The 22,053-nt window shown below is 44.1% G+C and overlaps 1 protein-coding gene across 1 annotated transcript in view; it reads left to right on the top strand.

The window, feature by feature from the left end:
* Positions 1 to 22,053, top strand: part of rasal1a (RAS protein activator like 1a (GAP1 like)) — a 275,372-nt gene that overhangs the window by 108,014 nt on the left and 145,305 nt on the right. Inside the window, exon 8 of the mRNA XM_078227421.1 lies at positions 15,374 to 15,465. Within this exon, the coding sequence (XP_078083547.1) occupies positions 15,374 to 15,465 (92 nt within the window). The remainder of the gene's footprint in view (positions 1 to 15,373; positions 15,466 to 22,053) is intronic.

Below are 22,053 nucleotides of genomic sequence, written 5' to 3'. Positions count from 1 at the left end.
CAGACATGTTTGGGGTGGTGAGTGGGGTGTGCATTCTGCTGCTATTGTAAGTCAGTTTTATATGGATGCTGCAGTGAATGGATGTTGCTAATGGTGGTACTGTTCTCACACATGTAACAACCCCGCTGTGTTGCCCTAAGGGTGGAACGGTGGCACAGTGGTTAGCACTACTGCCTCACAGTGCCAGAGACCCGGGTTCAATTCCTGACTTGGGTCACCGTCTGTTCCACTGGTAGGCCTATTGCAGGTTAATGCGCTGTGATGAGTTCAGTGTATTTGTGAGTATACATCATAAACTATTAGAAATAGTTGTGTTTTTAATACCTGTTGATATACAAGTTTGACTCATATCAGCCATAGGTATATAAAAATAAATGTTTAAAACAGTTCTCATACATTGTGGTCCACAAAATGACAATCTAGTCATCCACAGAAAGGAATAGGGTGGGAACCATGGCCTTAGGCAAAAGGCATCTTGCAAAAACCACACCCACTGAATTGGGGAGATGAAGAATTCTCCCCTTCCACTATTATCTTGGGATATATCCTCCTCCGAGTTGGAGATTCCTTGCCTCCAGGCTGCCTATTGGTATCCTGGGGCATATCCATTCCGGCTGTCTTTTACCAAACTACATCCCACTGGGACCTTCAGTTACTATTCACCATTACACAAAGGGAATATAAACATAATACTGTTCAGGTGCAGAGTCAAGCTCTTTCAACAAAGGGCGAGATTTCCTCTGTGAAATCATCGAGCATTTATACTGTATTTACACTTAAACTTTATTTATTCATGTCACAAATAGGTTTACATTAACACTGCAATGAAGTTACTGTGAAAATCCCCTAATCGCCACACTCCAGCACCTGTTCGGGTACACTGAGGGAGAATTTAGCATGGCCAATGCACCCTAACCAGCACGTCTTTCAGAGTGTGGAAGGAAACCGGAGCACCCGGAGGAAACCCGCGCAGACACGGGGAGAATGTGCAGACTCTGCACAGACTGTGACCCAAGGCGGGAATTGAAACTGGGTCCCTGGAGCTGTGAGGCAGCAGTGCTAGCCACTGTGCTGCCCATCAATGTAAATCAAACACTGAAGGCACTTGCATTCTTACACACGTTCTTACACATGTAACAACCCCACTGTGTTGGCCTAACATCATACTGCCCCATCTGTGCTAACTTCTACACATTTTGACCAATCATACCCATTGAGAATAATAATGCAACATCAATTATGATACATACGAGATACATGTAATTGTATTGTTATTGTTTTCCTATGGACCACTTGTGGTACCCTCATTGTCCACCAGTGGTCCATGGACAACAGGTTGGGAACTACCGGCCTAAGGGATCTGGGCAAGGCCTAGGAAAGTTGTACTAATTGCAAACTAGCCTTACTGGAGGAAGCATGTTAACCCGCATGTTCAAAGTCCCGTGACAGACAGTGAACCCGGAGCTGTTCCGTCTGAAGTATGTATTAAAAGAGCTGTAGGGTAAGAAATAGACGGGTTGGGTGATGATTAAAAGGACGAGGAGGCCTTTTATTTAAAGTGTCAGGTTTCTCAGGAACAAGTTAGAATAATAAATAGGAATGATGTCAAAGTGACCCTCTCAGCACCGAGCTGGAATGATTAACTTCTTGTTATATTGTCAACAAAGGAAAGAGATTGCATGCAGCAGTCAATCTGTGACTATGAAAGATCAATACGATGTGAGACCTTATAAATTAAGTGGTTTTGATAACTGTCTCTGAGGCACAATGCATGAGGATTTGCGAAAGTGAAACACTGCAGCAACCAAAAGATTTCAGTATCTTTGGGATTGCTTAAAATCAACATTTCAATGCGTGCTGCAAATTTCCCACCCCTGAAATCGCCGCCACCTTCAGCGTTTGCGATCCCCAGCGAAAGGTATTCTCTGTCAGATTGCCTGCGTCACTGCTCCCTACGAGTGCCTCATGCAGCAGAGAATAGATTAAAGCCTACTCCAGATGCAGCAGGCCATTATTTTAAATTACAGTTCCACAATAGCTGCACAGGCAAACAGTCCATACGCCCACATACACCCGCATCCTGTAAAGCTAATCATCTCGGTCTCTGCTGGAGCCCAGACTTTTTTTAATGCATCTCCTGTATCGGAAGTCTCTCTCTTTTCACAGGGCAGGTGGATGTCATTTTCTTAAAGTGCTTCCAAATTGGAGGTTTCTCTGCTGGCTTGAAAATATGACCACCGCGCATGTCAAAATTTAGTAAGTTACAGGAAGAGTAAATTTATCATTTACCGGCTGAAAATATGTTTCTTGACGCCGATCATATTTAATTCTCTTCTATTTTATTTGGTTCCGACAGGCAGACACAGAATTGCTTTCAGTGATTCCCAGCACACTAACGGACACTGCTCACTCCTGTGGCAGAGCCAGCCTGAACAAACACCAATGTGATTTGGGTGTGTAGCATCGCTAAGCCAAAAACGCACCCAACATAATTATTTTGCTTCTGCCACTGTCTTAATGTCATGTGATAACCTCCATGACTTGCATGGGGAACCACTGATTGGCCTCCCCGTAGGACTCGTTGAATACAAGCTCCCTTGGGGATTGGTAATTAACTTCAGCGGCACATCGGTTAGCACTGCTGCCTCACAGTGCCAGGGACCCGTGTTCGACTCATGGCTCGGTCTGTGTGGAGTTTGCACATTCTCTCCTTGTCTGCGTAGGTTTACTCTGGATGCTCTGGTTTCCTCCCACAATCCAAAGATGTGTGGGTTAGGTGGATTGGCTATGATAAACTGCCCCTTAGTATCAGGGGACTAGCTAGGGTAAATGCATGGGGTTATGCGGATAGGGCCTGGGTGGGATGGTGGTCAGTGCAGACCTGGTGGGCTAAACGGCCTCCTGTATGATTCTATGATTCTATAACTCAGAAGATGGAGCTTGCATACTGAGCCCTGTATAAAGCAGGCCCCTGAGTGGGTCCATTATTCAATTTTCCTGGTTGGGACCTGTTTTTGTTCAGCACAGGCTTGCAGTTTCACTTTATTTTGTGCAATAAAGCACTGTTCCTTCACAGCTGACCCCTGGAGTTACTACATGTCACAAATGTGCACTCAGTATAATGTCCCTTTTACATGGCAAATTGAAACTGAGGCACTTCTGGAAGAGCTTTGATGCCCAGAGTTGTGGAATTGAACCAGTTTTGATTGCAGACAGATTCCACCTATTGGAGGGGTTGGGGAGGCGACAGATAGATTACAGAATTGTGCAGTTCCATGAACGATCTGATTGGGTACATTGCTGACTTGTGAAGGTGAGCTAGATGTCGAGCCTGGCTGCTATCAGGAAAGGATAGTGCTGGCAATGGCAGCAATTGTATCTGTTGGCAAACCCGGCTGAAGGAGTGGTTTCCTCACACAGTGGCAGTGGTATCAGCTTATTTAGAACATAGATCAGTACAGCACAGGAACAGGCCCTTTGGCCCATGATGTTATGCCGAACATGATGCTAAATTAAACTAGTCTCTTCTGCCTGTCATCCCTCTATTCCTTTCAGATTCATCTGCTTACCTAAAAGCTCCTCAAACGCCTCTATCGTATCTGCCTCCACCACCACTTCTGGCAGCGGGTTACAGACACCTACCACTCTCTGTGTAAAAAATTGCCCCTCACATCACCTTTGAATTTTCCCCCCCACCCCCTCACCTTAAGTGCATGCCCCCTAGTATTAAACATTTCAACTCTGGGAAAAAGATTCGGATTGTCAATCCTATCTGTGCCTCTCATAATTTTATAGATTTCCATCAGGCCTCCCCTCAGCCTCCGCCGCTCCAGAGAAAACAACCCTCATTTGTCCAGCCTCTCCTTATAGCTCATACCCTCTAATCCAGGCAGCACCCTGGGGGTAAACCTCTTCTGCACCCTCTCCAAAGCTCCACATCCTTCCTGTAATGTGGTGACCATAATTGAACGCAATACTGTAAGTACGGCCTGGCCAAAGTTTTATAATAATTTGCAATTGTGAATTGAGCAGTAATCATAAAGAATGGTTACTGCACAGAAAGGGGGCCACCCCCCACCCCCCCACCCCGCCCCCACCACCACCCTACCCACCCAGACCTAGGCCAGTCCCTTTGCTCTTTATCTCTTCAGGTACTTATTCAATTCCCTTCCACAAATGGGAAGAGTTTTCTTCCTATTCTGTCCAGATTCCTCATGATTTTGAGATCCTCTATCAAATCGCTGCTCTTCCTTTTCTTCACTACAGAGAACAGCTGCAACTGGATCCAGTTTCCTCCAGTCTGAAAAACAACCCGTTCACCGGTACTAAGATAAAAGCAAAATACTGCGGATGCTGGAATCTGAAACAAAAACCCTGTGGACCATCACTGCTTTCCATTTCCGTCTTGGTGTTCATTTTCTGTTTTCATTCACCGGTACTCTCTGTCTCCCGTCACTCAGCCTAACTTGGAACCACTGCTGATTGTCTCCCTTTTATTTCCACGGGCTTGAACTTTGTTGGAAAGCCCACTAAATGGCACTTTATCAAACGCCTTTTAGATGTCCACGTCACATCTTCCACGTCAACTGCATTACATTCATCACCTCTCTCTGTTATCTCAGGATTAAACTCAAGATAGCTCAACTGAATTTAGAAATCATAGAAACCCTACAGTGCAGAAAGAGGCCATTCGTCCCATCGAGTCTGCACCGACCACAATCCCACCCAGGCCCTATCCCCATATCCCCACATCTTTACCCACTAATCCTTCTAACCTACGCATCTCAGGACACTAAGGGGCAATTTTAGCATGGCCAATTAACCTAACCTGCACATCTTTGGACTGCAGGAGGAAACCGGAGCACCCGGAGGAAACCCACGCAGACACAGGAAGAATGTGCAAACTCCACACAGACAGTGACCCAAGCCGGGAATCGAACCCAGGTCTCTGGAGCTGTGAAGCAGCAGTGCTAACCCACTGTGCTACCGTGCTGCCCCAATTTGTCTTTAACAAATCCGTGTGGGTTTTCCTTCAATAGTCCACACTTATCCAAGTGACTCTTAATTTCATTTCAGCTTTTTATTTCCAAAGGCTTTCCAAATTCGGGTTTTAAACTATTTGGCCAGCAGCTGCTAGGTTTCACCATGCACCCTTTTTTGAATGAGGTTGAACTAATTACCATTCTCCAGTTTGTTGACAGCCCCGACCCCCTTGTGTCTAAAGAGAATTTGAAGATTATAGTGGCTCTTCAATTTCAACTCTTACTTCCCTCAACATCCTTGGATGAATCCCATCTGGTCCTGGTGACTTATCAAATTTAAATACAGTCAATGACATCCTTGATCTTCACACCAACGAGGCAACATGGCATTTCGGAATCACGTTCACAGTTGCAGAAATATCTGTCTGTTCCCCTATCTGTAGAATCCCTTATCACTCGTACTTTCTCAACCTTTGCCCCGCCACTACAGCTGAGCCACCCGTGGTCCCATCATCTTGGGTATGGCTGAGTACCTCATTGAGCCCTCCCTGTCATCAGTATTCGGAACTGAAGACTGGTTAGAGAGTGAGATGCATTCAGGGACACCTGTGCTATCTGTTTGGTCCTCCCTGGCTCTCTGGAATGGGTGACTCTCTGGCTGTCTCCCATTCCTTCTCTGCTTGATAACTCATCAGTGATAAGGTGACCATCTTTGAAATGTCAAAGGTGAAGCTCTCCACCTTACGGGTTCACCAGAGTGATTCCAGCTACTGCTCAAGCTCGAGTTGGCAACACTTCCTGCACATAGAATTCTGCAGAACATGGGAAGCAAAGTGGAGTTTCCCGATAGTACAGGATGCACATTCTGCATAGCTGAGGAGCCCTGCCGTCCCTCTATTTGCTTGAATATTGACTAAATTAACAGAAATAAAGTTAAGACCGAAACAAAACTTTCCAGCTCCGCTGATATTACTTAGGTCTTTGATCTCTCTACCTGATCCTCGTGCTCTTTTAACCTCAAATCAAATGCTAAAAATACCCAATGCACAAGCAGTGCTCCAAAGATAGTCTATACAGTTGACTTAAAAGCCTCAATGTGTGCTGCTCCTTGCTTTGTGCTGACTCCAGTGTCACTTTTTGGGTGGAATTTTACAGGCTCGTTTGGGCGAGACCGGAAATCCCCGCCCGAGGTCAATGGAGATTTCCATTGTCGGACCCTTGCCCGCTCTGATTCTGTGGCCGGTGAGGTGGTAGAGTTCCGGCCATTGGGTTTTTCCTGTGTTTGATTAATTCCCTGCATCCGCTTTCCAATCTTCTGGCGTGCATTTTAAATCCTCGCTCTGCTGCAATTGCGTGCTGTTGTAAAGTAGCTCTGGTTTCACACTGAATGGTGGGCGGCACGATGGCTCAGTGGTTAGCACTGCTGCCTCACAGCGTCAGGGACCCGGGTTCAATCCCAGCCTCGGATCACTGTCTGTGACGTTTCAAGAATATGCAATAGGAACGGTTGGTGGAATGATGGATGACAGCAATTATCCATAATAAGGCCTGGCTTTGTCTAGAGCAGCAAAGCATGCTTTACGATGTTGTGAAATGTGTCACAATCATGCAGCTCATATTGATTCTTGCTTCCCCATGCCGTACATTATGAAATATCTGCACTGGAAAAAGGAGCAGGAGAGTAATCAAATTCTGAGCCAAAAGGAGTGCATTTTAATGAGTCCTATTCAAGGAACCAGCTTTCACAGTTTTCACGCAATTACCTTCAGAAGGTCATTTAGAGCGAGGGTCGCCTGAGGAAGTGTAGTACCCATTTTAAAATGAAGATAAAGTTGCTATAAAACGGTACTGCACTGGAGAGATGCAGATGCCAAATGCATCAAGAGTTAAAATGTTATTTTAGGAAAGTTTTTGCACTGCATATTTTCTCATGCTTGATAGCTCTTCCGCGAGTAATTTCAGCACTTTGCTTCATCTACATCACAAGTGCCTATAAATAATGCCAGATGAAAATGAGTCTTATTAAAGTAAGTTTTCCCTGTTGCCTTTCATACCTCGCTATGTGTCTGAATCCATCGGATATTATTAGAAAGATTCAAACTCCAGTCACCGCATTTCTATCTGTGCATGATGAATGCCAAGCTGTTCACCTTACAGAAGATGCTGGGAAGTAAATACTTAAATTAGATATAAGGTGCTTTTCAGGCTGCAGGATGGGGCCTAGGGGAGGCAGTGGCATAGTAGTGTTGTCACTGGACTAGTAATCCAGTAGACCCAGGATAAAGCTTTGGGTTCGAATCCCACCACGGCCAAAGATGTACTTTGAATTCAATAAAAATCTGGAAATAAAAGTCTAATGAGACCATTATTGATTGTTGTAAAGGAAGGAGGTCTACCACCCCTTACCTGGTCTGGGCTACATGTGACTCCAGACCCACAGCAATGTGGTTGTCTGACTCTTAAATGTCTTCTGAAAAGGCCTAGCAAGCAACTCAGTTCAAGGGTAATTGAAAAAAAAAAAGCCCCAATTACATATTATTGGAGCCTCAATGAACCTAGCCCCTCTTTAATAGTCAGGTACAGTAGGTGTTGTGCATTAAAAAAAATCAAAAGGACTAATGGAATATTGGCCTTTATAACTCAAGAGATAGAATATAATGGGGAGAAACATTTGGTGCAGCTACATAAAGTGCTTGTTAGAAGACATGGGGAGGGCTATGCAGAGTTCTGGACACCGCATTGTATAAAGGATCCATTGAGTTTGGAAGGAACATGGCATAGATTCACCCGAATGTTATCAGAGCTCCAAGGGTTAAATTATGAGCAGAAATGACATTAACTAGGATTAAATTCCCTGGAATATAGAAGGTGAAGGGGTGATTTGATTAATTTTTTTAGGATTTTGAAAATAATTGAAAGGCAAAATAGTGAGAAGCAGTTTCCTCTGTTGGAGGAACATCGGAACATGGGAATTAGGAGCAGAATTAGGAGCAATTTTCCCATGCTAAATTGCCCCTTAGTGTCAGGGAGACTAGCCAGGGTAAATGCCTGGGGTTATGGGCCTGGTTGGGATTGTGGTCGGTGCAGACTCGATGGGCCGAATGGCCTCCTTCTGCACTGTAGGATTCTATGATTCTAAGTAGGCAAATTCAGCACTTTGAGCCTGCTCCACTATTCAACCAGATCATGGCTGATCTCTCCCTGGTCACGAATCCATCATCTCACCTGTTCTCAATTTCCCCTTGTCCCTTTTTTAATTAGAAACATATCTACCTCCTTCTTGAAGCTATTCAATGGTTCAGATTCTGATCTTTTTGTCCAGGAAGGATCAAAGCCAGCCCATTCAGGAAGGAAGTCTTCACACAAATGGTGGTGCAAATGCGGAGCTTTTTCCCACTAAATGCAATGGATACAATTCAATTCATCATGTTAAATCCAAGATCGATAGTTTTTTTCCCCCTAGAATGGATATAGAGCCACAGCTGATGGATAGAGTTAGAATGAAGGTCAGCCCTGGCCTCATTGAATGTTAGAACATGTTTTAGGGGCTGAATGGTCTGTTCCTTTAACTTGTATATGCAAGCTCCCAATGTTAGTGCTTCTAAGGAGCACTACAACTTAAACTGGGCACTGAGTAGACCTTGAGCCTTGCCACCCATGTGAAATGTTGCCTTAAGATACAGTGAGATGTGCAGCAATGCTACAAACATTGAGGACCGTATTACCAGACCATTAGCACGATTCTAAAGGCATTGCGTTTCCTCTAGTCCGCTGCCATATTTTTGCCCAAGTCAATGGGCGGGCTTTTCTGTCCCCCCGCCCCCCTCCCCCCCCTTCCCCCCCCCACCCCCCACTCCAGTGCATTTTCCGGTGGTGGAGCCATCCCACCATGGGTTGGCGGCGAGATCTTCCAGTCCCATCACTGTCTGCGAGGTTTTGTGCACTGTGTACCTTCGGGGAGGTGTCGCCATCAACAGGACTGGAAGATCCTGCCAGCAGGAAGGGCTGGAAAATTTCAGCCTCGGTCCTATGTTAACGCAGGTAAATTGGGTTTCTGCTGAAGTCATGGTGGCCAAGAAAATTCTTGGTCTAATCTTTACCCAAGTGCTTCTGATTTTTTTCCCCTTAAATAATGCCCAGCAGTGAAATGCTTTTGGCAACTCTTTTTGTTAATTACTTCTTGAGTGGTTAAGTGGCACTGATTATATTTCTTAGCTTTATATTGGATTGGTCCTGTGCCTTTTCTAGAGTCAAAGGAGGCAGCCTTTTAAGTCTCACATTGCACAGCATTGTTTTTCACAGTGACAGGCTTGCTGATTTTATAAGATATTACAATTGCTATCTTGCACAGGCAGTGGCGACTGCACTGACATTGCACATTTCCTCCATTGTCATAACATTCTAAAACCGCTACTGCAGCTGTTTATAAAACACTTTCGGTGTAACAGTGTAGAGTGTGGGTGAAGCAGCCCGTATGTTGTGGTGTTATCATCCTTCTCTCCCAGTAGCTGCACCATATTATCAGCAATTCTGCTACTTTCAATCGGAAGACTGCCTGACTCCATTTATAAAAGTGGAACATTCCCAATTGGAAGAGTTATTCTTGGCTCGAGTGAAAATACAAAGCCAATTACTTAATGGTGATTTTTTGCATGTATAAACCAGCCCTTTTCGTTCCTCCCATTTTAAGGTGCACTTCTTAACATCTTTTAGAAGTAGGATGTTACTTCCAGAAGCAACATCTAGAAGTGGGAGCTGTTACAAAAGGTGCAGCCTGGCCAATTTGTGAGGTTCTCATTTGGATTTCAGTGTGCGAGCTCTTAATGGTTTAATTAGTGCAATGCTGAGAATTTGTTGCTTTCTACCCTGCTGTGAATTTAAACTTGAAAACTGGTACAAAAAAAAGGAATTCAAAACTACACTTAATGTGCTGTTGGAAGAATCAGCAGTGTAGTTATGGGATTGGCTTCTGTACACCTGCTAATGACATCTCATAGAATCCCTACAGTGCAGAAGGAGGTCATTTGGCCCATCGAGTCTGCACCAACCCTACAACAACAATCCCACCCAGACCCTATCCCTGTAACCCCATGTACCTAGCCTGCTAAGCCCCCAACCTAAACATCTTGGCACACTAAGGGGCAATTTAGCATGATCAACCAACCTAACCTGCACATCTTTGGACTATGGGAGGAAACCGGAGCACCTGGAGGAAACCCACGCAGACACGGGGAGAATGTGCAAACTCCACACAGACAGTGATCCGAGGCCGGAATTGAACCCGGGTCCCTGGTGCTGTGAGACAGCAGTGCTAACCACTGTGCCACTGTGCCATCCCAGTTCTAATTTTCTATCATTTATCATTACCCCACTACCACCTCTGCCTTTCTGATAATAAGTCATGGATCGAGCCAGAACTTCCTTCAACTGAACATCAGGAAGATCAAAACCATCAGTTTTAGATCCGACCAAGAATCTTACTTCCTTGGCACTAACTCCCTCCCTGGTTACATGCTTCATCAAAACCAGGCTGTGTGCAGTCTTGGCATCCTTTATGACTCATTGCTTAAGACGACTTACCTTACAACATAACCTGTCTGTCCACTCCCAACCACAACACTTCACCCACCATCACTTTATTTCACCTCCATCCCTCTGTAAGTTCCAGATGATTTCACCAATACTTTTCCAGCCTGCCTACTGAACCCTATCCTACTTATCCAGAGGCCACTGTGTGAATGCTTTCCTGCACTGAGTCCTGCTTGCCCATGACCACAAACCTGCTGATCTATATGCCACACTGTATCTTAAATATATCTCATTTAAAGTCTGCACCATCATTCACAAATCCCTCAAGAGCCTTGCATCCTCTGTCCTCTGCTCCTATGTCTTCTGTGTATCCATAGAACCATAGAATCCCTACAGTGCAGAAAGAGGCCATCCGGCCCATCTAGCCAGCATCGACTCTCCAAAAGCGCATCCCACCCAGGCTCTCCCCTCCACCCTATCCCCGTAACCATGGGGCAGCACGGTGGTACATTGGTTAGCACTGCTGCCTCACAGCACCAGGGACCTGGGTTCCATTCGCAGCTTGGGTCGCTGTTTGTGTGGAGTTTGCACATTCTCCCCGTGTCTGCGTGGGTTTCCTCCGGGTGCTCCGGTTTCCCCCCACAGTTTGAAAGATGTGCTGGCTAGGTGCATTGACCAAAACAGACACCGGACTGTGGTAACTAGGGGAATTTCACAATAACTTCATTGCAGTGTTAATGTAAGCCTTACTTGTGACTAATAAATAAACTTTTTACTTTTTTAACCCTGCACACTTACCACAGCGAATCTACCTGACCTACACATCTTTGGACTCCTCCATCTCCTCCATCTTCCATAATCCTCTATCTTATGTCCACCAAAGAGGAAAGACCTTCATCCTCCTTCGCTCAATGTGCCTTTCTAAGCTCTTTTGCCTACCCATATCATCCTCCACATCCAAAAATCTTCTGTAAACCTGCCCCTTTGAAACATATTTGGTCAGCCCTTCCAACTCCTGCAGAAAAGCTTGATGCACTTTTCATTCTTCCCATATGGGACAGTTTTATGATAAAGGCACTAAGTAAACACTCATTCTTTTGCAGAAGCCACTGAGGCTGTATGTACAGCTAATGAGTGTTGTTTTTCCATAGTTCATTTTGTCAAATGCAGAAAACATAATCGCACTCACAATGCGCTATCCTTGTTTCCTATGAGGTCCATATGCTCCTCCTCAGTGTGCCTGCAGTTGGTTGGGTTGGGATGATGGATACTTCATTGCCACTGATTGGCCACTTTACCTCAAGGACGTTAAAGCCTTCTGCTGCCTCAGTGGGGAATTGAATAGCTTCTGTTGTCAGTTCCAGTAATATGTCAGTAAGATTTGGCATTTCCGCACAGATTAGGCCAAGCAGAAAGTTGTTATCTTATGCCTAACCATAGTGCAGTTTGTGGAACTCACATATGGTTAGCGTAAAAGCTGAAGTCAGTGTGCAAAACATTCTGTGCAAGCATCCATTCCCTCATATGAAGTTGATCTTTCTCTACACTTTAGCTATGACTGTAACACTACATTTTGCAACCTCTCCTTTCCTTCTCTATAAATGGTCTGCACAGTATGCAAGAAACAATACTTTTCACTGTATACCAGTGACATGTGACAGTAATGAATCAAATCAAAATCAAACCAAATTGTCCTTGGTAAAGGTGGTGTTGAGTTGTTGCGTTGCTGACCTGAACTGCCATTGCCCATGTGGTGTAGGTCCATCTACAGCGCTGATTGGGAGGGAGTTCCAAGGTCTTCACTCAGCACAACTGAAGGAACAGTTATATATTTCCAAGTCAGTGTGGTGTGTGAATTGAAAGGGAACTTGCAGGTGGTGATGCTCCCATGAACTTGCTGCTGTTGTTCTTCTGGGTGGTAGAGGTCATGGGTTTGGCAGGTGCTGTTGAAAGAGACTTGCTGAGTACCTGCAATGCATCTCACATCTTTATCATCATCTTGATCAATTGGGCCAGTGGGCTGACGAATGGCAGATGGAGTTTAACTTAGATAAATGCGAGGTGATGCATTTTGGTGGATTGAACCAGGGCAGGACTTACTCAGTTAATGGGGAGAGTTACAGAACAAAGAGATCTAGGGGTACATGTTCATAGCTCCTTGAAAGTGGAGTCACAGGTGGACAGAGTGGTGAAGAAGGCATTCGGCATGCTTGGTTTCATCGGTCAGAACATTGAATACAGGAATTGGGACGTCTTGTTGAAGTTGTACAAGACATTGGGATGGCCATACTTGGAATACTGTGTACAGTTCTGGTCACCCTATTTTAGAAAGGATATTATTAAACTAGAAAGAGTGCAGAAAAGATTTACTAGGTTGCGACCAGGACTTGGTGGTTTGAGTTAAAAGGAGAGGCTGGATAGACTGGGACTTTTTTCTCTGGAGTGTAGGAGGCTGAGGGGTGATCTTATAGAGGTCTATAAAATAATGAGGGGCATAGATCAGCTAGATAGTCAATATCTTTTCCCAGGAGTAGTGGAGTCTAGGACTAGAGGGCATAGGTTTAAGGTGAGAGGGGAGAGATACAAAAATGTCCAGAGGGGCAATTTTTTCACACAGAGGGTGGTGAATGTCTGGAACAAGCTGCCAGAGGTAGTAGTAGAGGCGGGTACAATTTTGCCTTTTAAAAAGCATTTAGACTGTTACATGGATAAGTTGGGTATAGAGGGATATGGGCCAAATGCGGGCAATTAGGACTAGCTTCGGGGTTTAAAAAAAGGGCAGCATGGACAAGTTGGGTCGAACGGCCTGTTTCCTTTCTGTAAACCTCTATGACTCTATATACAAGGTACACACTGCAATCACCCTGCACTAGTGGTGGAGGGAATGAATGTTCAGGGTGGTGGACAGGATGCCAATAAAGCAGGCTGCTTTGTCCAGGACAGTGTTAAACTTTTTAAGTGTTGTCAGTGGTGGACTCATCCAGACAATTAGAGAGCATTCCATCACATTGATGACTTGTGAGTTGCAGATGGTGGACAAGCTTCGGGAGTCAATTCTCAACCTTTCATCTGTTTTTTCTAGCCACAGTATTTAGGTGACTGGTCAAGTTAAGTTTCTGCTCAATGGTAACCCCCAGAATGTTGATTGTGGAGGATTCAGCGATGATACCTTTTGTTAACGCAGTGATGCCAAGGAGAGATGGTTAGAACTTCTCTTTTTGGAGCAGGTCATTGCCCGGTACTTGTCTGGTGCAATTGTTGCTTGGTATTTATCAGCCCAAGCCTGAGTACTCTCCAGGTCTTGCTGATTGCGGGCATGAATTGCTTTATTATACAATTGGATGGTATTCAGATGCAGCTTGCAAGCCCTGTATATCTAAGTGCATATGGAGCATTGCAGTTTGGAAGATGTATGAATTTTGTATACTTTGCTATGGACTTCCAATTCCTACGTTATCCCTTTTATACAACAACCCTTCCCCAGAACACAGAGCAAAAGGGCTTGGCTCACACTCAGCTCATCTATCACACTGAGCTGCCACTCCTCTGATATGTAGTAACTCGATCTGATAAGTCCGATAAGTACTACTTATAAAATAGGGCTGAAATCTCACAAGTTTATTCAGACAGTTGACACATGTTACAAGGCAAATTGTAGGTATTGTTCTGTTACTTGCAGGATTCCAGGTTTCAAATCCCCTGGAATTTATTCAATACGAGTTACAGAAGTAACTTTCTGTAAATACACAACTGTGCAGTACCAGAAAAATTATCTTTAAAGATCTGTTATAAACTGAATGTTTGCTTTTTTCTTGGCTGGTGTGCGTCTAGCACTGGAGTTTATGTTTTTAAACTTATTTTCAGGACCTGGCCAATCTACATCATTATAAATTAGTCATAGTGCTAAAAACAACAACTTGTATCCGTTTGGCAACAGGTGAAGTTTGAAATATAGAGGGCGACAACTTCACTGTGTGAACAGATATGTATTTTCCCTAAACATGCCTGATCCATGTTGGGTGAAATGGACTTGTGTTTCTGGCTCAATAGTAACCCCCAGAATGTTGATTGTTGGGGATTCAGTGATGGTAATTTTGTTAATACGGTAATGTCAAGGAGAGATAGTTAAAATTTATCTTCTTGGAGATGATCATTGAAGGTGGTGTTTCCACATGAGGAATTCCCAAGGGTTTGGACCCAGTAACAATGAAAAGTTTAAAGTTTAAAGTTTTAAAGTTTATTAGCGTCACAAGTAGGCTTACATTCACACTACAATAAAGTTATGGTGAAAATCTGCTGGTCGCCACACTCCGGCGCCTGTTCGGGTACACTGAGGGAGAATTTAGCATAGCTAATGCACCTAACAAGCACATCTTTCAAACTGTGGGAGGAAACCGGAGCACCCAGAGGAAACCCACGCAGACACGGGGAGAACGTGCAGACTCTGCACAGTCACCCAAGCTGGGAATCGAACCTGGGTCCCTGGCGCTGTGAGGCAGCAGTAATAACCTTTGATAAATGTCCAGGTTAGGATAGTGCATGGAGGGGATCTTGGAGGTGGTGTTATCACTGCTTTTGTCCTTTATTCTCATGAGAATGGTAGACGCTGTTGATGCAGTTCATCCTCTGGGTAGTACACACTGTGGCACAGCATGCACTGGTGTCGGGGATGATATTGAGGCCTCTGGTGAGAGTACTCATCAAGAGTACTATCCTGGGGGCATTGAGCTGCTAGTGTGTTGTTGCAGCAACAGGTAGATACACTAGGCTAACATGCGTTTGCATTTGGAGCAATGTAATCACTGCTTGTTGTTGCTTGTACATTTACAAAGTACTTTTATATCTTTTTCTTTACTAAACAGGTTGACTTCAATCTGGATGCCCTTCAGAAGACTCAAATGGCCAAGGGATGGTTTAGGTTGTTGCCTTTTGAAAAAAATGAAGACGATGCAGGGTAAATAGTTCCTGTTGTTTCATGGTGCCAAATTTCTCCTGTCACATGTACATCATTACACTTTGGTCATAAGACATCTACAAGGCGTTTGATAAGGTTCACCATGGTAGGCTTCTGCAGAAAATGCAGATGTATGGGATTGGGGGTGATCTAGGAAATTGGATCAGGAATTGGCTAGCGGATAGGAAACAGAGGGTGGTGGTTGATAGTAAATATTCATCATGGAGTGCGGTTACAAGTGGTGTACCTCAGGGATCTGTTTTGGGGCCACTGCTGTTTGTAATATTTATTAATGATCTGGATGAGGGTATAGTTGGGTGGATTAGCAAATTTGCTGATGACACCAAAGTCGGTGGTGTGGTAGACAGTGAGGAAGGGTGTCGTAGTTTGCAGGAAGACTTAGACAGGTTGCAAAGTTGGGCCGAGAGGTGGCGGATGGAGTTTAATGCGGAGAAGTGTGAGGTAATTCACTTTGGTAGGAATAACAGATGTGTTGAGTATAGGGCTAACGGGAGGACTTTGAATAGTGTGGAGGAGCAGAGGGATCTAGGTGTATGTGTGCATAGATCCCTGAAAGTTGGGAATCAAGTAGATAAGGTTGTTAAGAAGGCATATGGTGTCTTGGCGTTTATTGGTAGGGGGATTGAATTTAGGAGTCGTAGCGTTATGTTGCAACTGTACACAACTCTGGTGCGGCCGCACTTGGAGTACTGTGTGCAGTTCTGGTCCCCACATTACAGGAAGGATGTGGAGGCTTTGGAGAGGGTGCAGAGGAGGTTTACCAGGATGTTGCCTGGTATGGAGGGGAGATCCTATGAGGAGAGGCTGAGGGATTTGGGATTGTTTTCGCTGGAAAGGCGGCGGCTAAGAGGGGATCTTATTGAAACATATAAGATGATTAGAGGTTTAGATAGGGTGGATAGTGATAGCCTTTTTCCTCTGATGGAGAAATCCAGCACGAGGGGGCATGGCTTTAAATTGAGGGGGGGTAGTTATAGAACCGATGTCAGGGGTAGGTTCTTTACCCAGAGGGTGGTGAGGGATTGGAATGCCCTGCCAGCATCAGTAGTAAATGCGCCTAGTTTGGGGGCGTTTAAGAGATCCGTAGATAGGTTCATGGACGAAAAGAAATTGGTTTAGGTTGGAGGGTCACAGTTTTTTTTTTTTTTTAACTGGTCGGTGCAACATCGTGGGCCGAAGGGCCTGTTCTGCGCTGTAATGTTCTATGTTCTATGTTCATTATAAATTAATCATAGTGCTAAAAACAACAACTTGTATCTGTTTGGCAACAGGTGAAGTTCGAAATATAGTGGGCGACAACTTCACTGTGTATTTTCCCGAAACATGCCTGATCCATGTTGGGTGAAATGGACTTCCATTGTTCCTAGGAATGGAATGGAATTCAGAAACAGGACAATGCTATTTGATGCAGCAATTCCACCTCTTTTTGGTTAACCTCAGCCTCCAGTTTGGGGTCTTGCACCAAATCCAAGTGTTTCTATCTTAATCAGTGATGTACCTTGTTTCTTGAACTAATTTATATTGTTCGATTTCCAACAACATGCCTATTACCTTGGGTACAAAATCATTCTGCCTAAATATCCTATTTGACATGATACTTGACTTACTCCCAATCCTACATGATTCCCCCAAAACGTTTGAATCTTGTCATTGTGAATAATTTGGGCTGCTCCTTAATTGGCAAAAAAGTGTGGGCGGCGCATCCCCAATCCCACTATGAGTGGCGAGTTAGCAAGACTTCCTGTTGGTTACATCTGCTTGTAAAATCATTCCTCCAGTACCATCTTTGACCTTCACTATGCTGGTTATACTTGAACATTTTTTTATAAATCCTTGGACCACGGAGCTGGAGTTGCCCTCCTTGGAGCAAGGGGAATTTTGGGGTGATTTGATAGAGTTGTACAAGATTATGACAGGTTTAGTTCAGGCAGATAAAGGAAATCTATTCCCAAAGGGAAAATAATGGTACAGCGATTAGGGGACACTGAAGGCTTTGGGGAAGAAATGCAAGGGGGATATCAGGAAGAAGTTTTTTTTTTACTAATGATGTAGAATTCACTGCCTGTGAGGGTGAAAAAAGCAGAAATTATGATTGATTTCAAGAGGAAATTGAATGGGCACTTGAGTGAAATAAACATGCAAGGCTATAGCCATAGAGTGGGCAAATGGGACTGAATGACTTGTTGGATAGAGAGCTGGCGTGAACTCCTTCCATGCTGCAGTGACTCAATGATCAATTAACTAAGGGGTTTAAAATAACAATATATGTCCTTTATTCCTTTTGGCAGGTACAAGGTTTTATTGTCTGGATAAATAATTTTGGGTCCCTGTTAGGGTCATTGGGATAATCTGTAAAGCCATAAAAATTAGGGAGATATTAGGGGTGAGACTTATTTGATTTGATTTATTATTGTCACATGTATTAGTATACATTGAAAAGTATTGTTTCTTGCGTGCTATACAGACAAAGCATACTGTTCATAGAGAGGGAAAGGAGAGGGTGCAGAATGTAGTGTTACAGTCATAGCTAGGGTGTGGAGAAAGATCAACTTAATGAAAGCATTGTCAGAGTGTTTAAAAGAGTTAGAATGAAGTTTGAGAAGCTTAGAACGAGAGTAAAAGATAGAATTTGAAGGTATGCTGGGCACAGCTTGCAAGAAGCCGCCTTGCTCCGGTGCCCTCTTGGTCTTCAGTCTTATTTAAATAGGGCAGATGATTTCTTCCCCAGAAGGAAAGAACCATTAAAATGGGGAAATAAGAACACTGGTCTGAACAGGTTTATCTATCTATTTATTTATTAGTGTCACAAGTAGGCTTACATTAACAATACAATGAAGTTGCTGTGAAAATCCCCTTGTCGCCACACTCCAGCGCCTGTTTGGGTACACTGAGGGAGAATTTAGCACGGCCAATGCACCCTAACCAGCACATCTTTGGACTGTGGGAGGAAACCGGGACACTCGGAGGAAACCCACGCAGACACGGGGAGAACATGCAGAATCTGCACAGACAGTGACCCAAGCCGGGAATCAAGCTCAGCCCCCTGGCGGTGTGAGGCAGCAGTGCGAACCATTGTGCCACACATACATGTGTACTTTAAAATGGAACACCAGGAAAATGGGAAAATGGGAATACTGAATCAAACAGTTTTTTTCCTTCTGGGTATTCTTGCTAATGGGGAACACCACCTATGAGAAACACATATTGGAAATGCAAGCGAATGGAATGCATGATTCGCTGATGTTTTTTAGCGCCTGTTTCAGCTGTGATAGCCATTCGCTTGTTCATTCCTCAGGGTAATGCATTGACCAATGAGTGTCAAGCAGCCTGATTTAAATTTCAAACAATGCTTGATAAAGAAGAAGAGAGAGATGTATGACATGTATAGGCAACAGGGAGCAAATAAGATGTTTGAGGAGTATAAAAAGTGCAAGAAACTACTTAAGAAAGAAATCAGGAGGGCTAAAAGAAGACATGAGGTTGCTTTGGCAGACAAGGTGAAGGATAATCCTAAGAGCTTCTACAGGTATATTAAGAGCAAAAGGATAGTAAGGGATAAAATTGGTCCTCTTGAAGATCAGAGTGGTCGGCTATGTATGGAACCAAAAGAAATGGGGGAGATATTAAATGGGTTTTTTGCATCCGTATTTACTAAGGAAACTGGCATGGAGTCTATGGAAATAAGGCAAACAAGTAGGGAGGTCATGGAACCTATACAGATTAAAGGTGAGGAGGTGCTTGCTGCCTTGAGGCAAATCAGAGTAGATAACTCCCCAGGACCGGACAGGGTATTTCCTCGGACCTTGAAGGAGACTAGTGTTGAAATTGCAGGGGCCCTGGCAGATATATTTAAAATGTCAGTATCCACGGGTGAGGTGCGGGATGATTGGAGGATAGCTCATGTTGTTCCGTTGTTTAAAAAAGGCTCAAAAAGTAATGCAGGAAATTATAGGCCGGTAAGTTTGACGTCGGTAGTAGGTAGATTATTGGAAGGAGTACTAAGAGGTAGGATCTACAAATATTTGGATAGACAGGGACTTATTAGGGAGAGACAGGGACTTATTAGGGAGAGTCAACATGGCTTTGTGCATGGTAGGTCATGTTTAACCAATCTATTAGAGTTTTTCGAGGAGGTTACCAGGAAAGTGGATGAAGGGAAGGCAGTGGATGTTGCCTACATGGACTTCAGTAAGGCCTTTGACAAGGTCCCGCATGGGAGGTTAGTTAGGAAGGTTCAGTCGCTAGATATACATGGAGAGGTAGTAAATTGGATTAGACATTGGCTCAATGGAAGAAGCCAGAGAGTGGTAGTGGAGGATTGCTTCTCTGAGTGGAGGCCTGTGACTAGTGGTGTGCCACAGGGATCAGTGCTGGGTCCATTATTGTTTGTCATCTATATCAATGATCTGGATGATAATATGGTAAATTGGATCAGCAAATTTGCTGATGATACAAAGATTGGAGGTGCAGTGGACAGTGAGGAAGGTTTTCAAAGCTTGCAGAGGGATTTGGACCAGCTAGAAAAATGGGCTGAAAAATGGCAGATGGAGTTTAATGCAGACAAGTGTGAGGTGTTGCACTTTGGAAGGACAAACCAAGGTAGAACATACAAGGTAAATGGTAGAACACTGAAGAGTGCAGTAGAACAGAGGGATCTGGGAATACAGATACATAATTCCCTAAAAGTGGCGTCACAGGTAGATAGGGTCGTAAAGAGTGCTTTTGGTACATTGGCCTTTATAAATCAAAGTATTGAGTATAAGAGTTGGAATGTTCTGGTGAGGTTGTATAAGACATTGGTGAGGCCGAATTTAGAGTATTGTGTGCAGTTTTGGTCACCTAATTACAGGAAGGATATTAATAAGGTTGAAAGAGTGCAGAGAAGGTTTACAAGGATGTTGCCGGGACTTGAGAAACTGAGTTACAGAGAAAGGTTGAATAGGTTAGGACTTTATTCCCTGGAGCGTAGAAGAATGAGGGGAGATTTGATAGAGGCGTATAAAATTATGATGGGTATAGATAGAGTGAATGCAAGCAGGCTTTTTCCACTGAGGCTAGGGGAGAAAAAAAACTAGAGGACTTGGGTTAAGGGTGATGGGGGAAAAGTTTAAAGGGAATATTAGGGGGGGCTTCTTCACACAGAGAGTGGTGGGGAGTGTGGAATGAGCTGCCAGATGAAGTGGTGAATGCAGGCTCACTTTTAACATTTAAGAAAAACTTGGACAGGTGCATGGGTGAGAGGGGTGTGGAGGGATATGGTCCAGGTGCGGGTCAGAGGAACTAGGCAGAAAAATGGTTCGGCACAGCCAAGAAGGGCCAAAAGGCCCGTTTCTGTGCTGTAATGTTCTATGGTTCTATGGCAGTTAACTGTCAGTCACCTTCAACTGGTGCATTCTCCATGGCAACAACTCCACCAATCAGAGCCCACATGCCAACCAGTCATCACTCTCTTTCTCATATTATAAAGTTATTTCCCCTGACACTATTCTTGCGATTGCCCTAATGAGTGACAGACAAAGTGCTTCAAGATTTCTTTTTTTCAGCAATAGTCAGGTTCTGTAGTACCAAACGATTAGATTTTAACTTGCTGCTAGTGAGAATAAAGCACTTTGTGTGAAATTGTGGTTCCCGCTGGTGGTAAAAATGACTACATGCGTCTTGTTCAGAACATTAGATTCCCACATCCTCCCCCTTCCCAAAAACTGGAAGCAGATAATCGTGCTTAAGTGTGGCTCCATGATGAAAAATCAATGCAATGAAACCAAATCCTCTCATTTCAGGACATGCACACATGGACCAGAAAGGAAACCCATACTTTTTAAAAATTCATTCATGGGACATGGGTGTCACTGGCTGGCCAAATTTATTGCCCACCCCTAGTTGCCCTTGGAGGATAGTTGAGAGTGAACCACATTGCTATGGCTCTGGGGTCACATGTAGGCCAGACCAGGTAAGGACAGCAGATTTCCTTCCCTAAAGGACATTAGTGAACCAGGTGGGTTTTTCCAACAATTGACAATGATTCTATGGCCATCAGCAGATTCTTAATTCCAGATATATTTTGTGGAATTCAAATTCCACCACTTGTCATGGCAGGATTTGAACCCGAGTCCCCAGAACATTGGTTGAATTTCAAGATTAATAGTCTAGCGATGCTAGCACTAGGCCATCGCCTCCCCTATCACTACTTTGCTACTTTTCCCCCTCCACTTTTCTCTAGCCAGGTGCATGTGGACCAGTCTATAGTGGCTCTTTGCCTGAGATGTGTTCCACAGCACAGAGTGGCGATTAAACTTTGGATTTTCTGGGTCAGTATGTCTGCATTTATCAACTGAATCATCACAGAAATCTTCACAGGATTTAATGAATAATTCTGATGTCTAATTATAGAACAAACAAATGTTCTGCCACACTGGCAGAAAGACTTTCAGATGTTTTTCTTTGAATTTGCTCTGATAGCGCTCCAATAAATTGTCTCTGTAGCTTTGTACAAGTGCATAAGAAGAGAATACATTTTTTTTGGAAGAAGCAGAAGTGAATCCCAAGCATGAACCTAACACAGAGTAA

This window comes from Mustelus asterias, chromosome 13 (genome assembly GCF_964213995.1).
Source record: "Mustelus asterias chromosome 13, sMusAst1.hap1.1, whole genome shotgun sequence".
In the NCBI taxonomy this organism is placed as follows: Eukaryota; Metazoa; Chordata; class Chondrichthyes; order Carcharhiniformes; family Triakidae; genus Mustelus; species Mustelus asterias.
This window is presented reverse-complemented; position numbering and strand designations above follow the sequence as displayed.